The sequence below is a fragment of the Hyperoodon ampullatus genome (assembly GCF_949752795.1).
Source record: "Hyperoodon ampullatus genome assembly, chromosome: X".
Lineage (NCBI taxonomy): Eukaryota > Metazoa > Chordata > Mammalia > Artiodactyla > Ziphiidae > Hyperoodon > Hyperoodon ampullatus.
The window spans coordinates 17,618,864-17,638,521 of NC_136913.1; the positions used below are offsets into that span (position 1 = coordinate 17,618,864).

At 42.4% G+C, this 19,658-nt stretch overlaps 1 protein-coding gene and 1 pseudogene across 7 annotated transcripts in view; both read right to left on the reverse strand.

Moving 5' to 3' along the window:
• SH3KBP1 (SH3 domain containing kinase binding protein 1) overlaps positions 1–19,658 on the reverse strand; it is a gene marked incomplete at its 5' end in the record, with an annotated part of 262,811 nt that overhangs the window by 65,914 nt on the left and 177,239 nt on the right. For all 6 annotated transcript variants that reach the window (XM_079726907.1, XM_079726911.1, XM_079726910.1 and 3 more), the window contains one exon: positions 4,571–4,678. In XM_079726907.1, coding sequence (XP_079583033.1) covers positions 4,571–4,678 — 108 coding nt within the window. The remainder of the gene's footprint in view (positions 1–4,570; positions 4,679–19,658) is intronic.
• On the reverse strand, positions 9,984–11,445 carry LOC307069040 (broad substrate specificity ATP-binding cassette transporter ABCG2-like; annotated as a pseudogene). The gene has a single exon. The product of its transcript is annotated as a broad substrate specificity ATP-binding cassette transporter ABCG2-like (transcript).

The window sequence follows — 19,658 nt, forward strand, 5'->3', positions numbered from 1 at the left end:
TTAAAAGAACTGGATCCTGAGACTTTCTTAAAACACTATCTTTCAGAAACATCATCTTTCAGGATACCTGTTGTATTTTTTTTTTTAATGACAGGAAAATGTTGTTTCTGCAGTTCAGAGTCCAAGTTCCCTGCTTTCCTTCAGTCCTGACAACAAAGCATGCACGTCGCTTCATCAGAGCTCTCAGAATATTTAATCTTTCCATTCTAATATTCAACTTTACTGTCGAGGCTCAAAATAAACAGGCAGCCACTGAATCTAGGTTCTCACATAAATAGCTTATATAATTGCTCTAAAATGTGCACCAAGAGATCGACCGGTGCTCTCTGGGAATATCTTGGGGAAAAGCCCCAAAGCCTTTACTACCCTGGTGAGAGAGAATGTGCTGAGTACCCTCTGAAAGAAAGACCTCGCAGAGTTCCAAAAGGCCCTGTAGTGACCACCTGAATCTGCACCGGAGCAGAGAATACACCTGCCTTGTCAGAATGCTTCGGTGACGCCTACTGATTCAAGAGGTCTGCCATTGAATAATGCTGTTTGCTCCTGTCTACCCTAATCATCACACATCGTCCTCTTTTCTGGATGAATGACTGCAACCCCAGCTACTGGCAAGACAAGATGACATCTGCTGACACTGATAGCAGAATAATGTTTCAGACTCTGTCATTCACATAGTGCATTTGTGTTAATGATTCTAATCATCTTTACACAGTCAACTCAGCACACAACAGCCCTGTCTCCAGTCATGCTGTCATGAACTCACCAACACTCCAGGTGCAGTTTTAAAGGCTGGTGTAACAACCAATGCAAAGCTGGTTGGCGGGTTTTATAGGCCAGAGGGGATGAAAAGGATATAGTACTTTGAATCTGCTAAAAGCTGAACGTCACATTATACAGTCGCTTCTCAGCTGTAGGTATTACTTTGTCTGACAGGTATAACTACTGTTTCCCTAAAACTAAGTTTTCTGCTTCTTAGGAACAAGGTTAAAAGACCTACCAAAGAGATGGTGATTGCTTGTCTGGGGTGGGAAAGATGCCCATGGGCCCCAAAGAGCATGCATGCCTCAGTGAGCAAACCAAGACGAGTCCACTCATCACTAACAACTTCACTCTCTCAGCGGGAGTCCTCCTGTAATACCTTATGTAACAGAGCAGAGCTTCTAGAAGAGTATGCCATGGAGTCTCTCTCACTTGAGTGGATTTATTGCCCCCCTGAAATATGGCTGGGGACTAGAAGGCAGGGTGCTACAACGTAGGCAACCACAGGCTTTGCCCATTTGTTAAAAGAATTATCCAGATTTTACCTCAGCCTTCAAAATCATACTACTTCCATCAGGGCCAAGAAGGCAGCAAATGTCTGGTAGGAGGGCGTGCTTGCTAAGATGCCTTGGCCAAAGGGAGAGGCATCACCATGAAGGTCTTGGTATCCAAATGCTTTGGATGTGAACACTTTTTTACCAGGCTTGTAAAGATGAGGGAGAAGGGTGAAGCTGGTAGTCTGGGTGGCCCCCTGCTGCCCAACACTAAGCCCACAAGGACAGTGACCATGTGTGTGCTCTTCACTTCCCATCAACCAGCACGGCAGCCAGCCCAAAGAAGGGACCCGATAGATACCAAGTGAATGCATGAATAAACATAAAACATCACTGTCAGGCAGCAGATCTGCCCCCCTCCCAAATATGCAAAATGACATGAAGGTTATGCCATCCTGTACTTGCTTGTCTCTGCAAATATATATTATAAGGCACTTGATTTCTTTTTAAAGGCTATTCATCAAAGTTCTTAGATGCATTTGGATCCCCAGGGAAGCTCACCAAGACACCAAGATAACTCCGTGCTGATCTGATGAACTACAGTCAGATTTCTATCATTACTGAACAGTTTTAGCTGGAGCCTTCCAGCTGAAATTTGTGCTAATAGTCATTATTACAAAGACCAGAATAGTTAACACGTATGGGGCGTTTGCAAAGGATCAGGCGCTGTGCTAAGGAATTCATATGCATCATCTCAGTTAATCTTCTCAACAGTTTAACAAGGTAGGTATGATTATTCTTGCAATTTTATAGATGAGGACACAGTCGTTATGCAGTATTTGTGGGAGATTTGCTTCCAGTACCCCCCGCAGACAACAAATTCCACAGATGTTCAAGTCCCTCATATAAAATGGGAAAGTATTTGCATATAACCTATGCACATCCTCCCCTATACTTTAAGTCATCTCTAGATTACTTATAATACCTAATACAAGGTCAGTGCTATATAAATGGTTGCAAATACAATGTAAATGCTACGTTAATAGTTGTCATTGCACAGCAAATTCAAGAAATTCAAGTTTTACTTTTAGGAACTTCCTGAAGTATATTTTTTTAGTATTTTTGACCCAAGGTTGATTGAATCCACAGATGCAGAACCCGCAGATACCGAGGGCTGAGTGTACTGAGGAAACATTCAATGAGTTGACCTTGAACAGAACAGCTAAGTGACAGGGCCAGGATTCAAGTCCAAGTCTATTCAATGCCGCAGCCTAGAGTCACAACCACCGCACTCCATAAATGTTTGCCAAACCTCATTCCTGTGTCTTACTGTTTTAAACATTTACTATATAGTCATTACTAAGAGCTAGCATCTGTTTTTCTCGAGGATGAATTCTGTCAGCTGATAACCCACCATGGCAATCATTATCAACAAAAATGGGTCAAATGATTTTGCTTGGTGGAAAATGTCTTTACTGAATGGTGAGCCCTTCTCTGTTCTGTGGATTTATTCTCCTCCAAAAATATGGCTGGAAACTAGAAGGTGGGGTTGTCATCACTTAGACAGATACCTGTATCTACACTAGAGCTTCCCAAACTGTAACGTGTAAACAGATCATCTGAGGATCTTGATAAAATGCAGGTTCTGAGGCACCAGGTCTAGGGTGGGGTCCGAGCACTTCTAACAAGCTCCAGGTGATGCTGATAAAGTGTGGTCCATGGATCAGCAGTAAGTCTCAATGATCTAGAGAACACTGGGAAGCAGAATATAGATTCTCTGAACCTCAAACTTAATTCCTAGAGAGAATAACAGATATGGAACAGAGCATCCTTCAGCTAAACAATACAAGAAAGAAAGCTATCAAAAAGCCTAAAAGGTGTGGCCCTTGGCTTCAAACCAATCTACAGGCCATAATCTTGGTGGGTACCTACACCATCTGGCTCCTTGAACAATCATATCCATTCATCTAAGCAGTGCATACACCATCAATGCTGTTTAGTATCCTTGGCAACCAATCCACCAGTATTGTAGTTACCTTTCCCAAACCTCAGCTCCATGGGAATGGTGATGGGTCAAGGTTCATGGTCCAGTAATAGAGCCACCATGGGCATGAATAGAATGCAGGCTGGGAAAGGTGGGCAGAAGTCACATGAAAGCCTGACCAAAGAGCCCTGAGGTGTAGAACTGGTTGGAAAAGACCAAACTGCTGCCCCCTTAGAATGTAAAGTGCTTCTAACTTTTCAAGATTTTTTGTTACATTGTTATCAGAGAAACAATACGCCTGGAGTGAGGCAAACAAAGATGGACTGGCTCATTTAAACCACAGCATTGTAAAATGGGTTCCCACAAAGAAAGAAAGCACAGATCAGAGGTGTATATATATATATATATATATATATATATATATATATATATATATATATATATATATATATATATAAACACACACACACATGGGCACGGGCATGCATGTGTATTCATGTCCACATGCACACACACACACACACACACACACACACACACACACACACACACACACAGTTAGGAAGATTAGTAGGCCTCACCCTGTATCCTCAGCTTAACAACGTGCTTTTCAGCCACTTCCACAATATTGGCCACTTTACCCCCAAGGACATGCTATGCAGGATGCAGGCCATCCACTTACTAATGGAGCACCTAATGGTTCTTGCTGTTTATTTGGCTGCTTAGACGTTCCAGGTACTGCACCAAGTGCTTTACCCACATTATCTTGTTTAGTCACACAACAACCCTTAGAATAAGGCACACTGATGAGGAAACTGGGGCTTGTGGAAGTTAACGGACTTGTTCACACATATCAGGTATGGGGCAGCCGAGGGCTCAGAACCCGGGTCCATCAAACTAAAATGCTGGGGCTTCCCTGGTGGCGCAGTGGTTAAGATTCCACCTGCCAATGCAGGGGACACAGGTTCGAGCCCTTGTCCGGGAAGATCCCACATGCCGTGGAGCAACTAAGCCCGTGTGCCACAACTACTGAGCCTGCGCTCTAGAGCCCGCGAGCCACAACTACTGAGCCCACATGCCTAGAGCCCGTGCTCCGCAACAAGAGAAGCCCCCACTCGCCACAACTAGAGAAAGCCTGCGTGCAGCAACGAAGACCCAACGCAGCCAAGAGTAAATAAAATAAAATAAATTGATTAAGAAAAAAAAAACAAAGAAACTAAAACGCCAGGGCTCTTCAACAATAAACTTCCCCACCCCACATCCCCAGTCCCGTCATGGAAGCCACAATTCTGACAGCAGGCAGCACATTGAGATCCAAGGCACGGAGACTTACATTCCCCTCCTTTTCAAAGTCCGGCGGAAGTAACTTCACGAAGTTGTCAGGGAACACTCCGCGTCTGCCATTGAGCTCTCCTTCCCACCAGCCTACGTCGATGCAGTCCTAGGAAACAGGAGAGCAGAGTGAGAAACGGGGTAAGCACCCTACAGGGAGCTCTGACACCCTTTCTTGAGAGATGGAGGAGCTTTCCTTGAGGCTGCTATCAACGGTTACTAAGACTAAGTCAGCACAAACCCCAAAGTCGGATGGGAGAACAAAAGCTTAAGTGCGCTAGAGCTGTCCGCTGGGACTCAAAACCCGGTGTTGCTTTTAGATGCCTTAAGATCAATAAGATCTTTTGTTTTTCCCTCAAAGATAGGAGGATATGTATTTTCTTCATTTTAATTTTACTGAAATAAAATTATTTCATTAACTGAAAACGTGGGTTAGAAAACATCACACACACAAATGTTCTCTCTGATTAGCCTGTCACAAAGCTTGTCGAAATTAAGAAGGGCTTTGCAACAGGCAGCCAAGCGTAAGAAAACTCACACTCTATGCAAGCTCATTAATGTACCCTCTCCTTTCTGTGCTGATGGGGCACAGTTGTCATCATGAAGAGCCCTTCCCCCCACCTTACAGAACTTAATGTTTGCTTACTAAATGAATGAATAAATCTCTTCATTCTTCCAGATTAAAACTGCTTCCCTTTGAATAATCCCTATTCTGTTCATTCACTTGTCAAAAGTTTATTGAGCACCTACTCTGTGCCAAGTGCTAGGGAGAGAGTGAGAGCTCAGCCTCTGCAAGCTTCCATCCTGAGCCTAATGGCCTCATGGTTCTCCCAGGCATTCAACCTCATGCCACAGAGCCACCTCTATTTTTCCCCATCCCAAACTGCTTGGAAGTTTGATTTGCTCTAGTCTGATACTATATCTCGCATTTGTCCTCTGGGTCCAACTCCACTTCTCCCACCCCAATCCAAGACCCACTTGTCCTGCTGTAAACCTCCTCACTTGGGCATTTCTTCCTTCCCAGTGTATGTACAACATACACACCACTGTCAAGTACAGGTCCTTGAGTAAAAACCCAATTCTCAGACTGTGGTCAACAATTTCCAGCTAAAGCCTGAAATGAGCAAAGGCTTTCCAAAAAATGCTAGTAACACAGAGGACTTTGAAAATAAATGCTCAGGAAAGTGAGGAATTCCTGCTCAGGGCCCACGGAGATGCACTCGTGGCCCTCCACAATACCAATGGGGCTGGGGAAGGGGTGAGGAGGCCTCAAGCAGCAGATGTGCAGCTGGCCTAGGGCCTGGTGATAGGCCTCTGAAGGCCCTGGCTTACGTGACTCACTATGTGCCTTCCTAGAGCATCCACTCCAGCAAAAAGAGAAACACATCTGAATTGTTCACCATTATACCCCCAGCCCAATGCACAATATAATAAATATTTCTGGAATCAAAGAAGACTCTTTCTAACCCTGAATTCTGTGATCTCCCACAGCCCAAGACCAGGATTACTGCAGGACAAGATAGCCTGCATCTACCCAAGCCTGTGAAGATTCTATATAAGTTAACACAGGGCCACCTCAGGTGAGAAGTAAATGCTCAGCATCATCTTTCACCCTGGTGGTATCTGTTATAAGGATAGACTGACCTGAGTCCTTAATCACACTATAAATTCTAGTCCCAACCAACACCAAAAGACAAAGACACCTGAAGCATCAAGTTCAGATCTACTCAGAACAAATCAAGGTTCAGGAGACTTACAATATGAAAGAATGCTTATGTTTCCTGGAAAGTGCCAATGAGGAGCCCAGGTAAGTATTCTGGTCCTGCCCACGTCACGTCACGCCCTAAACAATCTAGCAGTAGTCCCTAAGAAGGGACTCATGAACATGGGTGGTGGTGGCAGAATCTGATGACTTCTGACATTCTTCCATCCCTGAGAAACTGTTATGGCATCAACGATATCAGAAAAACTTACAAAGCAGGAGGGGGTGGAATTTCTTTACTCCTAATCCTTAGAAATTAAGCCTTTCAATCCAGAGCCTCTGTTTCTGAGGAAATGCCTGGCATAATTTTTTTTCCTCTTCTTTTTCTGGACAAGTCCCTCTCATCTTCAAAGCCCAACTTGAAACTCACCTTTAGGAAAGTGACTATAATGGAAGCTTTACCTTTTCTCTGACACTCAGAACTGTGTTAATTTGCATTTCATGGTATCCCATTCAACAAACAACTATTATATGTAAAGTATATTTAAATTAATTCTGTAGGCACCAAACATTAAACATGCAAAAAAACATGATCCCTAATTCCAGGGAGCTTAGAGATTTGTGTGAAACACACACATGCACGCAGGCACACACATAACATACAAGGTCCTTTTTTGATAACAGGTATCAACCATGAGATCTAGTACCAAAGAGGAGAGAATCATTAACAGCTTTTCAAATAATCTTAAATCTTTTCATGTGTGAAGGGTTTGCTTATGTGAGGAGTGGACTTTTCTCCACATTCATTTCAGATCATCTAATACAGAATTATGTCCATAAAAGGCACTCAAATATTGTTTAGTGCTATATTTCTTTTGAAGGCTTTCTTTCAAACTTTCTAAATGGTTCAAGGCTATGCTTCCCATTAGCCTTACGCAATCAGTAACCCAAGAACCACTGTAATGAAGCCTCCTGCTTCATATGCGAGAAAAACAACAAAGGAAATTTTAATAAACAAAAGCGTATCCAGAATAACTTCAGAACTTATGCACGCCTACAGGGGAAAACAATGCATGTGACATTACATTTACTATACCTCCCATCAGTGGTGAATAGCTCGAACGGCTCATCTATGTTCTGCTTTTTAAGGAAAACATTAACAGTGCTAATCATTGTGTAATTCAAGGTAAGAGAGGGAAAGCATGAAGATAGAACACAGTATGTCTAATTGTTCTGACTGGTAAAAGAACAAATACAAAGCTCACGGATGAGATAAGTATGTTGAAAAAAGAAAACTGACAGCGTGACTTAGAATACTAAGAAAAGTGAAGGGGAGTCTGCTGCAGAACAGAAAATAGCCACAGGGTCAAGATGCCTGGAGTGGGACAGAGATTTAGAGAACTGAGACTTTTTTTCCACTAGCAATAGAAGCTAATTTAAGGGAAGCAGGAAGAATTCTGACAGCAAAATGAGAAATGAAAATAAGTCATCTTTAACAAACCAGACAGAAGAACTAGGCTTTTGGCGGCAGAGATGAAGAGAGAATTATTTGTATGAGGGCTCTGCTTCCAGAAGTGTGAAAGGACAGCAAATTCAATGTATTTAATGAGGACCTAAAACATGCAGGATAGGAGAGGAATTCAGGGGGAAAAAGAAAATCATCATGTCCTTATGGGGCTCCCAAGCTCAGAGCCTAATGGGAGAGGCAGACACAATGAGCCAACATGGCACCGAAACACTGGCAGGAGTGCTAGGCTGGATTAACAACAACTGGGACCAAGAGAAACCAGGCAGCCTGAAAGGAGAGAACGAGGGCAAGAATCAAGGTAATGAGAAAGGTCAAGGGTGGGACCACCAAGTGTGAAGGAAGGGAAGAGGGAGAGTGGGAAGCTGGGGTCATAGAAGAGATCATTCAAGAATTGGCACTTAGAGTGAAGGCAATATTTGGCTCCCAGGAGGTTCCAACCAACCTCTACTGAAGAGTGATGTGAGGGGTGAGGCAAGATGGCAACCATGAGTGACGGGGGGAGAATGGACAGTCAATGATTTGTGAGGCCAGAACATCATCAGGATGGAGTTAATGTCCCCAAGGAGGATGGCAGGAGGTGGGTGAAGGCAGGACAATGAGGCAGTAGGTGACCACTAAGGGGAGAGGCAGTGTTGGCAAAATACTGGAAGATTTTTAGGGTGACCATATAATTTATTTCCAAACCTGGGACACTATTAATAATTATACCACAGGCATAACCCACGATGGTTATGCCAAGATCTACCCTAGTGGATTTTGAGATTCCAATAAGGATGAGGAAAGGGCAGCGTCTGCAGGTGAGGGGATGGCCTTTAAATGAGGCAGGAGTTTGCAGTGGGAAAGAGTAAAAGATCAGCAGGTAGATGAAAGTTTCCAGAACAATGATGATTAGAAATAAGATCTATTCACATGTAAGCAGAGGAAAGTAGACTTCGGCCTTTATCAAGAGTCAAACAGTATGGAAAGAATTATATTTCTGACACAGAATGTTCACTCTTCTATGAGTAAGCCCTCAAAATGGTCAGAATGGTTTCTCTATGCCTCGTCACCAGGCAGATATTAGCGTAAAATATATTTTTCCTTGTAAAATACAAATAATGTTTTTCCTTTTAAGGAATGAATAAACAGAGCCTTAGGTGTGCAGTACTCCAACCTCTATGTTCTGCACGATCTTGGGTTAGCCAAGATGTCTCAGAGAGAGGAGGAGGAGAGCGAACTTGGGCCATCTGATATTTAAGTGGTCCACTACTGATAAAAACCCTGGGTCTCGGGCTTCCCTGGTGGCGCAGTGGTTGAGAGTCCGCCTGCCGATGCAGGGGACACGGGTTCGTGCCCCGGTCCGGGAAGATCCCACATGCCACGGAGCGGCTGGGCCCGTGAGCCATGGCCGCTGAGCCTGCACGTCCGGAGCCTGTGCTCCGCAATGGGAGAGGCCACAACAGTGAGAGGCCCGCGTACTGCAAAAAACAAACAAACAAACAAAACTCTGGGTCTCAGTTTCTTGATACACAGGAGAAGATGTTTGAGGTGTAAAGAGCAACACAACTGCTGCTGGTTTGTCGTCATTACTGTGATTCTAGGGTCTGGTCCCAGAGACCTTAGGGGGTAATGAGGCCAGGAAAGTGTCTTAATTAAGCACACATACAGCTGTCATGTGACTCAGCACCATCTTCCGGTGAAACCCCCTGGCAGCAGCTCACACACTTGGAGGGCTCAGGGGAGGGATGTGAAGCCCCCAGGGTGTGTCTGAGGAGGGAAGCCCGGCCCAGACCTCAATGTCAGGCCTTAGTCCGCTCCATCCTGCCACAGAGGCCCTGGGGAGCGTGGCGGAAGCACCCCACCACTGCGCACAGCTCTCGCACTGGGGGTCAGCTGAGAGCCGCTCCCTGACATCCAACCTGGCGGCAGGGAGTCACCTGTGAGCTCTGCTGTGTCTGCCTCCCGTCTAGGCACTTTAAATCTTTAGGAAAGACAAACTTGCCACTTGTCTTGTAAATTGCAAAACCCAGCTGCGACCTCATTTGGGGCTCCATTTTGTCAAGAGTGCAAAGCAACATCTTAGACCAGTGTTTCTCAAAACTGGCTGCACATTTAGAATCACTTTGGGCTTTTTTTTTTTTTTTTTACTGAAATCAAGATGCTCCCTTTTTAATGTGGGGTAAATCATGTAAATTAAAGAGACATTTAGGAAAAATTTTTAAGGAATAATAATTTCAGGTAGGCAACTGTAAGGAAGATAACAATCACGCATGCCAAGGCTACGTGATTCCTCCACAGGCCCCAAGGTGAGAGATCGATGCCCTGGTTTTCCAGAAATTCTTCGCCAGTACATATTGCATAGCTATAGGTACTGTTTGTTGTTACATTGAGTCCTGTCCAGAAGTTGTGTCCCAGAAATTCATTATGCTGCAAAGCCGCAAAGCCATATCGAGGAATGCTGAAGTACTGAAGCCACGAGAGCCAAGGCACAACGGTTCTGAGATTTACCAACAGCCCTGAAAATATCATCATAAACACAAAAGAGATGGTCATGAGAAGTGTTGCTATGGATACCATGCTCTGACCTGCTGCTATGGCCAGTGCCATTGAACTGGCTGAATAAGCTACCATCATCACGGTAAACATCATGATGAAGAAGGCCTCCACCTGTAGTTTCAATCCTAACAGGAAGTATGTTATACTAGTAAATAAAATACTTGGTAACATCCTCATGGGGAGTAAATCAGATAACAGTTTTCCAAAGAAGTAAGATGACACTCTGTAGTATCCACTGATATATTGATGTATGAAGAGCTTCTTCTCGACCAGCAGGAGCTCCACGGCCGACACATGCTGAAACACTGGCTGGTGGTCAGGAAGAAGAGCACCCCGGCTCTGTTCTGCATTCCTGTAGGATCAGTTTTTAGATCGTACAAAATGGCACCTATAACCAATCCCAGGATGATTGTTACAATTACCTGAACTATAGAAGCCTGGGGATTACCCAGTAAGTTTTTGAATGAACGCCTGGAAATCCACCTGAGCTGATGACAGAAGGAGGTGGCATAGATGATCTCCTTGTAGACTGAGATATTCTTCTTCTGACCCCCCGAGAGTTGACCTAACTCAACTTTTGTTTCCTTGAAGAAGGAGGACTTGGCATAAAACTCAGTTAATTTTCCTATGAGCGGAGTATCTTTCTTGGAAGGCTCTTCAGTCTCCTTGGCTTCACCATCTGTGTCTTCTCTGTTTAACACCACAGCACAGGAGTCTCTATTAATGACATCCAGGAAGAAGTCTGCAGGGTTATTATAGGGCTCACAGTGGTAACCAGTGGATGGAAAGTAACCCAAGGCCTCCTGAGCAGGCCTGTGGAACATCAATCTTTCTGAGGCCAACAGGTAAGTCTATCAAAGAACTTGAAGATGGAATAACGAGGCTGATGAATGGAGAAAATGATTGTCCTTCCTTATTTAGACATCCTCTTCAGAAGCAAAAGGACAGCATTTGCTGTGCTTGAATCTAAGCCAGTTGTGGGCTCATCCAGGAACAAGATGGATGGATCAGTAATAAGCTCCATTGCAATACTAGTCCTGTTTGTTTCTCCTCCAGACACACCACGGATAAACTGAGTTCCAACCTTGGAATCTGCCACTTTATCCCCACACCAATTAAATTACAATTCCTTGGGTGTGGGGGGGGTGAGACCGAGAAATCAGTGCGTTTGAAAGGTCCCTAGGTCCTTCCAACGTGCAGGTTGAGAATCAATGATTTAGACCAGTGCTTCTCAAATGTTAATGTGTATACTATCCACTTGGGGATCATGTGAAAATGACAATTCAGATTCACTAGGTCTGGGGCTGGTCAGAGATTCAGCATTTCTAACAGGTTCCCAGGTGATGTCAATGCTACTGGACCACACTTTGAGTAGAAAGGTTCTCAAAAATGGTAAGCTCCTTGAAAACAAAGGATCTTTTATTTATATCTCTGTATCCACCAAATACCTAGCACAGTGCCTGGAAAATATTGATTATGAATACACGTTGGCTGAATGGATGAATCAATGGATGGCCCAATCTGCCCCCACAATACTAATCTACTTCCCGCAATTTCCAAACATCCGAAGTGACGTCAAGTTGAACGAGGAAAAGGCAGGTCTAGATTAGCTATACAAGAAAGCTTCATCTATCCAATCAGGCTTACCTGTTGGTCTGTACTGAATATTTGTTCATAATTGTGGTAACAACTTAAAAAGTACCTTTAAAAGGTAGGTCACATTTTCTAAGACATCATAAGTGCCCTGTTTGAGTTTGGACAGGAACGTATAGCTCAGAATTCGCCATAGCAAACCCCCAAATGATGGGTTCACCAGCTGGTCCTCTTGAAAAAGAAAAGCACTCTGCTTGGTCACTTCCCCTGGTGGTCAGCTGTCCCCACACTCCCTAGTACCGATTTCCCAGAAATTATCCAGCATGGCTGTTTTTCAAGACCTTCTCTGATGACTGAAATATCATTAGAGGAGAAAGTGAGTGTTGTTTGACTTCGGTATGGCTGTCAAGTGAGCCTCTGAGTGCCCCGAGGGGGGTCTCACACCCTCAACATCCCACGAGCAGTATGAAAAGTGCTGTTTAATATTTATTAATGAACACCTTCTGCATGGAGTTTCAGGGGGGCTGTTGAGAGGAAGCTCCATGGAAGCCAAAGCCCATGAGCACTCAGATCTACTTCTGCATGTTAACACCTCCTCAAGAGATGCAATCATTCTGCAGAGCTGGGATTTCTGCTCAGAATTTCCAGCATCCCATAAGGCAGTTACTCTAGCAGGCTCGTCAACATCACAGTTTATGAGGTAACAGGAGAAAAAGAGAACCACGGTCTATCTCAGCATCAGAAGAAATGCCTGGAAGACCACAGTTAATGAGGGAAGCCGAGGAGACCGTCCCAGGGACAAGCCCACTCAACAAGATGTCACATTCCAAATATCAACATTTGGGATAGGTGAGGTTTAGGCAGTCATTCACTGTTTTGTGATACTGGGAAGTCACGACCTCAAAGAGATTGTCTACTTGTAAAAAAAATCCTGACTTTTTATTGGGCAACAACTTACAGGCTTTGCTATACTAACTGCTGACTTACTCATTTTACATACTGTATAACTGGTAACAAAAAAATTGGATGAGTAACACACAAAAAACCGTAATCAAGCTTCCTTTTAGTTATGTCGATATTAATTAAAGCATGTCGTGATGCCTGAACACTGTATTCAGAAATGACCACATGCCTTTTACAAGCTACCCATACCATACCTCACATTTTCCTGCTTCTTCGTACATCTGGTAACTTGTGACTGTATGTTCTCAACAGCCATGCACTGCACGCTACAATGTCGAAGGACTGAATTTTGTTGTCTTCCTTGAAAGAGTGTGGAGTTTCCTTACGGTGGGCATGTTACTTGCAGGTCAGCTTGACCTGTCAAGGCTTGGTTTTGCGTTTCATTTACGGTGGGTCTAGGGTAGTGCTATTCCTATGGCTAACTTTTCTGAGTTGTCAATTGGATGCCAAGTGTGTTCAACAAAGTTTTTCCATTCTGCTTGGCCAGAACTCCAACATCTCCTATCACTGGTGACCTCTGGGATATCCACTCAGCTCATAGCCCACCCACACACCTTCCTCCCCCATACTTATTTTTGGCCGGGTCTTGTGGAGTCTTGCCCTATTGATGCACAGCCTAGTATTTGGCCAAAGACTCAGGGGACCCTTATATATAGATGTTTGGAGCTCTTTCTTTGCACAGCTCGTGCTCCTCTGCAATTCCCTGCCCTGAAAATTCCATCCACCTCGGCAGCCGTGAGTTACAGTCTCCGTTGATTCAATCCAATGAGTCTTCTGCTCTCTGTTTAGGCTCCAGTGCCCTGTGCTGCAATTTAGAAAGTGCCCCCAGGCAAAAAGCCAGGGTTGACATGGAACTCACTTTATGCTTCCCTCTCTCAAGGATCACATCCCTGTGCTGTGCATTGTCCAATGCCTCAAAACAGCTGGTTCATGTATTTTGTCCAATTTTAAAGTTGTCTATGGCAGGAGGGTAAATCTAATGCTCTTTACTCCATCATGGCCACAACCAGAAGTTATATTCTCACTTTAAAAGATTGTTTCTTTAATTAGAGTGAATTTATTTTATTCTAGATAGAATAGAACTTTAAGCTCTATCTTTAAAAGTCTGAGCTATTTCAAGGTCTAATTCCCAAAAGAGGTCCTACAGAAAGAATTTCTGAAATGAAGACACATACAAGGGTTTTTAATTATCCTGGAGTTTCCTTTGCTAGTCATATACACTCTTCTCTAACAAGGAAGGCGGAATATTCCCTAAGGAAAAGTAGAGTTACTGTTAAACATCTTTATATGGAAAAGTTAAATACAATGCAGTAAGGTAGTGCCACCCAACCTTTTCCAGATAATGGCACACTTATAAAATGATAATCTTTTGAGGACATGCTGCTGGAGGCCTGACGTTGTTGGACACCATCAACTGGGAGGGGGTGGGGGGTCTTCCACCTACCCAAGGCCCTTCCCACCCACTCAGGAGAGCTGAGGGGATCACTATCCTATGCTCCTATAACCCACTCAGAGCACAGGGGTTAGGAAATGCTACAGAAGTAACGTTTGAGTCCAGATGTCACTAAGAAATGAGAAAAAAGTTGAAACCCAATCTCAGTCCCCCAAAAGAGAACAGAGCTTTCACAGGCATCTTGAGAGGCAGGCAGACAGGAATCAGGGAGGCCTGAGGGGACTTTAATAGGAGACAACCCAGAGCGGAAGCCCCAAAGGCCTCAGGGCTCATAGACTGTTTCCCTCTTAGAAAAGATGTTTCTATCTGGAGCCTCTTCAGAGAACAGCACCCAACAGATGCTGCCATACTGGCCGAACTCCAGGGTCATCATTCACATTGGGCATGTCCTGGAGTTGTGGGACATGGCCGTACGGTTTGTCACAACGTATATATAAGAACTGCTTACTGATTTCGTTATTTCATTTGCAGCTTATACAGTCCTAAGTCTTAGGAAATGTTTGTGCTTTTAGCTTTTTTTTTTCTAATAGTAGAATGAAAGACTTTCTGCCCCCTTAAATGCTACTTCAAAAATCAGTAATCATGTGAAAAGGAGATGTTTGCAGGGAGGGCCTTTCCTGGGTACTTATAATCTGGCTTTAAGAATGACCAGAGACATTAACATAGGAGGGCAGGTGAACAAGTCATACACCAAATGCAAATCATCAAAGTGGCACTTTTGCACTTTTTTGTCCATTTAAATATAATCAAGAATGTGAAATTATGTAACAATATGTTTTCATAGAAACTTCTCATTTTCTACTTGTTATGTCATTTACATTGAGAGGACCACTTAATGCTAAATTTTAGAAGCTGTTTCTAATGGAGCCTTCAGCTCATCCAAAGCTTATGGCTAATGGCATAATTTACCTCTCAAGGCTGTCCATCCTACAGCTGAGATTTCATTTTCATTTATGTTTAGGGAAATATATTGATTCTGCATCCAAATACATGCCTTTCTTCCGTTAAAAGGATAGTAGATATAATACAAAATCATTTTGCTTCATTACAAACACAGTGGCATTGATAAAGCATCTTTCATTATGTTTTAAGAGCTGTTCTTAGCTCCTGCACCACCTCTAAGAGATACAAAGAAGGCTGTTAGGGTGAGGGCGGAGGAATCTTCATTTCCCAAATAAGCATCAGGAAGGAATAAGAAGCGAAGGGCATAGCCATGATCATTATGAAGGTCAAGAACATCCAAGCCAGCTGAAGCAGCTATTGGTGAATTCTTACCTTCCATCTCCCTTTTTTACGAGACAAATCTACATTTCTTTTAAGTCTTTCTTTTAGGAAAGCTTATTCCTTGGCATGCAAATTTGTTTGGAGTCTTTTTCTCTATACACAGCAAATTTAGCTTCTAGGCCTGTGCAGTGAGTGAAAAAATATAATTCCCAGGTCAAATCTCAGTTCTCAGGCAGCTCATCTAAATCCAGGCCTGACTAGTGGAATATGGCTGCACTTGTTCGCCACCCTGGGGAGAAAGTGGCACAGGGGTACAGAGGTGGGGTGCAGGGGACGGCTCTGCTATGGGAGATTCATGGTCTTGTCTTACAAAGTATACTCCCAGGAAGACTCAGAACAAAACCAAGGTCCTTGAAATTCATGCAATTACATATCAAGCAATTATTTACTAAACACTGGGGCTCAGATGACCTTATAAGAAAAAGAGACCAACCAACAACATTCTCTCAATAGTATCTTTGCAGAGCAAAAGTTTTTAATTTTGCCAAAGTCCACTGCAGCAGTTCTCTCTTTCATGGATTGTGCTTTTAGTGTCATGTCTAACAACTCTCTTCTCCTATGTTTTCATAAATAACTTTTTAATGTCTTATGTTTTCTATACAGATCTGTGGTCCATTTTGAGTTAATTTTTGTATAATGTGTTAGATTAGGGCTTTTTTTTTTTTTGGTCTAGGTATGTTCAATTGTACCAGCACCATTTCTTGAAAAGATTATCCTTTCTTTCTTAAATTTTCTTTGCACCTCTGTTGAAAATTAATTGCCTATATTTTTATGGGTCTGTTTCTAGACATTCTATTTCAAGGGCTAGCAAACTACATCCCATGGGTCAAATCTGGCCTGCTACCTATTTCTGTACAGACCTCAAGCTAAGAATAGTTTTTACATTTTCAAATGGTTTTTAAAAATCAAAAGAATAGTATTTCAAAGAATATGAAAATTACAGGAAATTCAAATTTAAGTGTCCATAAATAAAGCTTTATTGGAACTCAGCCACACCCATTCATTTACACCTATGACTGCTTTTGTATAGTTGAGATAGATACTATATGGCCCATAAAATATAAAATATTTTCTCTCTGACCCTTTACAGAGAAAGTTTGTGAAGCCCTGGTCTAGGATATGAGGATCCTTATCCATGCCAAATCTCGGGGGTTCTCTGAATGCCGCTATAAAGAAAATACTGTAAGGACAGAAGCTTTAAATAGAACCTCTGAAAGCCCTGAGGAAGGCAGAAAAGGAATGCATTTAATAGCCAGCTACCCTTTCGAACTAGGACTAAAATATAAAAGCCTTAAGTAAAACTATTCCTAAAAGGATGAATTTTACTGCACCATGTAGTTAACTATAAAATGGGGAAATTTTAAGTCTAAAAGGTATTTACTTTTAATGATATTTTCTTAAATATCTCTATGAGTCATAAACTGAGAAAAAACATTTGTAATGTGAAAGATGACAGGTTAATGTCATGAATATAAAGTATTTTTATAAAAATCAATTGGAAAATGGCACATAACATTTTCAACTTGAGTAATCATTTTAAAAAATGCAAACGCCTATCAGATTAGCAGAGATTAGAAAGAATGATAATATCCGGGCATGACAAGGATAGGGAAACATTCTCATAGGCTCCTGGGGGGAGACTAAATTGGCACAATCTTTCAGAACATCACTTAAATGCCTTTAAAAGGCACTGAAGCATCAATACATTTAGCAATTGATCATCAGGAAATAATAACAAATGCTAACATTTATACAGAACTTACTATGAGCCAGGCATTCCAAGTGCTTTGCCTCCTTTAACTCACTTAATCTTTACAACATCAGGAGGTAGGTACTGTTATCATCCCCATTTCACAGATGTGGAAACAAACTAAGGCACAGAGAGACTGAGCAGCCCGCCCAAGGTTACACAAGTAGCAGAAAGTGGTAGAAATAATTACGTTCATGAAGATCTACAAACAAGGTGATGACTACATGCAACATAGTGTAAAACAGGGAAAAACCAGAAACAAGCCAAATATAAAAGAGGATCGTGGTACTCCATACATTGGGATGCTAAGGAACCATTTAACTGTGCTGCCAAAGATAGGCATGATATATTGGGGGCAAAGGGGGTAAACAGAAGAGTGTATATGATATGACCTTATTTTTATTTTTAACTGTAATTGTGTGTGTGTGTCTCTCTGTGTGTATAAAGTCTGGGAGAACACAGCTCAAATATTAAGAGAGGTATCTGACGGTGATGCAGTCACAGGTGATTCTGACTTTCCTTCGTATTTATCTGTTTTGTTCTCATTCTCTAAGAGTAAGTTTTACTTATTTAATTTTAAAGTATTACTTAAAAGTGCATCCCATGCCATCTCAGAAAAGTATATTTTAATAAAATGCAAATGTGAATGTAAGACCTTTGAGATACTTTAAGAAGATAGGGGGTACACAACTATTGAATATAATAAATTACTTTCGTCCGAAGAAAAGTTAAAATAAATAATACAGGGGCATTTCAGGGAAAGTACTGACCTGAATTTCAGGAGAGTTCAATATACCAAGAGAGAACTCCCAGTCAATGGGCATTTGTCTTTTCTTCTTCCGATCATAACTTAACACAGCAATAGCTGTAATTTTTTATTTCTAAAGCACTTTCAGCCACAACATCTCACTTAATCCTCACAACAGCCCTCTCAGAGTAATAGAAATAGAAAGAGTGGAGAGAGAAAGCAGAAAGAGTTTCTCTAATTCCTTAAGACACCTGCAGAGTTTTCTGTGTGTTGCAGGAAAAAAACATCCCAAGATGCTGTATCAAGGATTACTAATGTCCTGCCACTAAAGCACAGCACTTGGGAGAGAGATGACAATTAGGCTGAAGTAACACAGGGTCCCTTTAGACAGTTTTATATAATTTGAGGAGGCATGTAAAGCTGAGAATCTGCATCAACTGCAAACTCATCTGTCTATGAGAAATCTGCAATCATCAAAATTTCTGGGTGGCACTGTTTTGACTGTCTACTGGTAAACTAAAGCGAAATGTTCTCCCACCGCCAAGTCCTACTTTCACCAACCTCATCTAATTTAAAACTGTGTCTCTGTGATGGTAAACAAGCTCAGGAGGAAGAATTTGGGTTTTTTGTGTTTTTTTTAAAGATTTTTTGATGTGGACCATTTTTAAAGTCTTTATTGAATTTGTTACAATAGTGCTTCTGTTTGATGTTTTGGTTTGTTGGCCCCGAAGGCATGTGGGATCTTAGCTCCCTGACCAGGGGTGGAACCCACACCCCCTGCATTGGAAGGCGGAGTCTTAACCACTGGACCACCAGGGAAGTCCCAGGAGAAAGAGTTTTGATCAAATGTGTTTCTGGTGTCAGGAATCTTCCCATCGGTCCTGGTGTCCAGGTTACTTTAAAGAGGAAGACAAAACAGCAGCAAACTGTATTCCTTGGGATTTCTAATGCTCTGAGGAGGAGATATATTGTGACTGCTGTCCCCAGTAGGGACATATGCCATCTAACAAGACAGGCTATACTGCAAGAAATACATCCTATGACATAAATGACTCATTTGCTGAACGCTGACATTTTTCAAATGTGTGTAAACCCAGATGATCCCAGACCTACACTTAACTTCTTCATTCACTCATAAAACATGTCCTTCTAATGGGTCTGTCAGTGTGTCATCATTTTCAGGGTGACACCTGCTAATTTACTCCTCATCCCTGAAACCACATTTAATCCTACACTTTAGCTCTGCTAAAAGCTTCAGCAGTTGAGAGAGAAAGGGTCAAGGCCAGCAATCTATATAGCTGATCAGCTTTCTTATACCAAGCTGAGAACCCTTCATGAGATTTCTAAAGCCACTTTCCTGTGGGGAGAGAAGCAAGGAAGTCTGGAAACATTTTTCTCATGAATAAATGTTTCAATTAATAAATTAATGGGAGGGAGGCAGGAAGGGAAAATAAACATTAGAACAAACAAAAGAACATATCATCACAGAATGACTTAGGAAGGAGCTAGGGATGCCTTTTCTTTCTTTCTCTC